This window comes from Plasmopara halstedii, assembly GCF_900000015.1.
Source record: "Plasmopara halstedii genome assembly, contig: Scaffold_1651, whole genome shotgun sequence".
Classification (NCBI taxonomy): Eukaryota; Oomycota; class Peronosporomycetes; order Peronosporales; family Peronosporaceae; genus Plasmopara; species Plasmopara halstedii.
Window position 1 is genome coordinate 873279 of NW_020188562.1, and position 2265 is coordinate 875543.

Here is a 2265-nt window from a genome sequence, read left to right on the forward strand (position 1 = left end):
TTTCAGGAGGGCCTTTAGGACCTTTCAGCAGCTTTTTTGTAATTTGATCATACTCATACTCACGACTCTTTCCCATCACTTGCTGAAACAAATTCGCAACTGAGTTAGTGCTTGCATCGTCTAATGTTTCGCGTTGAATCAACGCCTTTAACTTCTTGCCTTGAACGAAATCGCTCTTAGACATCGTTTGTATTAGCGATCATATTCTTTTTGCTTTGTCTGATTATCGGAGAAAAAGCCACTCATGATTGGTTTCGTTTAGGTGACGTATATTGAAGATGATTGAAAAAATGTGGTTAAATAGAATTACATTGAATTACATAGTTTATGCGATTATATTGATGATGATTATATTACACCGATAAAAAAAATAAAGCATCATGAGCGAAAAAAGAATTATTAAATTGTCTAGAACGACGGACGATCAACTCATGAAACTCGCTGATTCTCTTAGAGTCAAAGTAGATCAAATTGATTTCAAACAGATTTTAGACAAAAACAAAGACTATTGCATAATCAACATGGGGAATCCGATGATCGGCGGTACTCATTGGTTAGCTGTATCAAACAAAGACAAGGTCTATTTTGACCCTTTGAATCTTCCACGGCCTAAAGTGATTCCAAAAGACTATTCATATCGCAAAATAGGAGTTCAAACCCTCGTTTTGGTCACTGTGGTGGTTTCGCAGTGTTGTTCTTGTACTATCTACAGCATGGGAAAGTGGATGACTTCTACAAGCTCTTCAAACAACACTTTTGATCTTGAGCGAAAAGGTATCATTATATAGCCACAATGATCGGACGCGTCTATAAAATTGTTCATTCACAAAGCGACATATGCTATGTTGGATCAACAATTAATGAGCTGCGAGTTCGTTGGAAAAACCATAAGGCGTCAAATAACACCTGCGCAATCGCCGATCACATTAAGGAACATGAAGCTGATCAATTCAAATGATTCTAATCAAAGAATATGAAGTTGTTGATCGCAAGCATTTGCTGGCATATGAGGCGCTTTGGATGTCTAAATTAAAATGCATCAACAAGCAAGCTGCATTTAATCCACTATATACAAACAAACAAGCAAGCAAACAGTCTATATCACAAGCAAAACAAGATTAAGCACGAAGCTGAACGTGAAGCCAAAACTCATTGCTCAGTTTGTAAATACGATATTGTCAAACGCGAATTTCAACGTCACAATCGGTCCGCTCGTCATCAAGCAAATCTAATTCAATATCATGAGCCAACTCGTGAAAAGAAATCCCGCTGCGACTTATGCAATGTTGAAGTGACACTTTTGAATCGTCATAATAGATCAGCAATGCATCAAGCAAACATGAGCTCATGATTCCGCTCGATTCTTTTTTTCGTCGTTGTAATATACGCAGAGCCACGCAATGGATGTCCAGTATATCGACGAGCAAGAGCTAAACCCTGTTAATATCGATGATGGATACTACTCAGTGCCTGAAAAGTCAAAGCCTCAATTTGTAGTTCAGCGGAAAATAACACTACAGGACTATCAACGCATCGCCAAGAATACTTTCCGGCCAAAGCGTGGATAGTTGAAATAGCATCGCTTGCGCGGTTGCGCGCTAAGTATCAACAAGATCATACTAATTTTTTTATGCTGCCTTCCGGGGACAGCGTACCCTGAAGTCACATTAGCGGATTGTCGTTCGAGTGTTGCTCTCGATGTCGATTTCGAGTGAGTCACCACTGAGTCACCACTGATTCACCACTATGGTGACTCATCTACGTATTTCATTTTGATGTCTATTCATTCTCAAAGTCATTGTCTATTTTACTGAGTCACCTGAGTCACCACTTTTTATCAATAATCAGTATATTACTATAATTAGGTGTAGTATGATAGAGGACATACATGATTTAGTAGTGACTGTAAATGAGTAGGAGGAAGTTACAAAAAGTGGTGACTCAGTGACTCATGCTGACTCTTATACCTAGAGTTACTCTGGTTGGCTGTCACTGAGTGGAAGGTGGTGACTCAGGTGACTAAGTGGTGACTCACTCACTTTTGTGAGTACCGGTTTTATTTTCTGATTGGTACATACTGGTTTTGTTCGGTAGTGGTTGGTTCGTATTGTAGGGTGACTTTAATTCATTTAGTCACTAAACCAGAGCTGTATATCATCAAGTGTTCTGAGGGACACTGCGAAGGCATCTCCCAGTATCAAAAAACACTGTTTGTGTTGATGGTGATAGGAATGATGTCAATGGCATCATCGATTTGAGGAGGTA

General features: G+C 39.2%; 1 protein-coding gene across 1 annotated transcript; it reads left to right on the plus strand.

Annotated features, from left to right (window-relative positions):
- Positions 1-380: 380 nt before the first annotated feature.
- PHALS_02035 (uncharacterized protein) lies at positions 381-788 on the plus strand (the record flags this gene model as incomplete). Its single annotated transcript, XM_024716539.1, has 1 exon — positions 381-788. The coding sequence occupies one exon, from the start codon at positions 381-383 to the stop codon at positions 786-788; it is 408 nt and encodes a 135-aa protein (XP_024582128.1).
- Between the last annotated feature and the right edge of the window lie 1477 nt (positions 789-2265).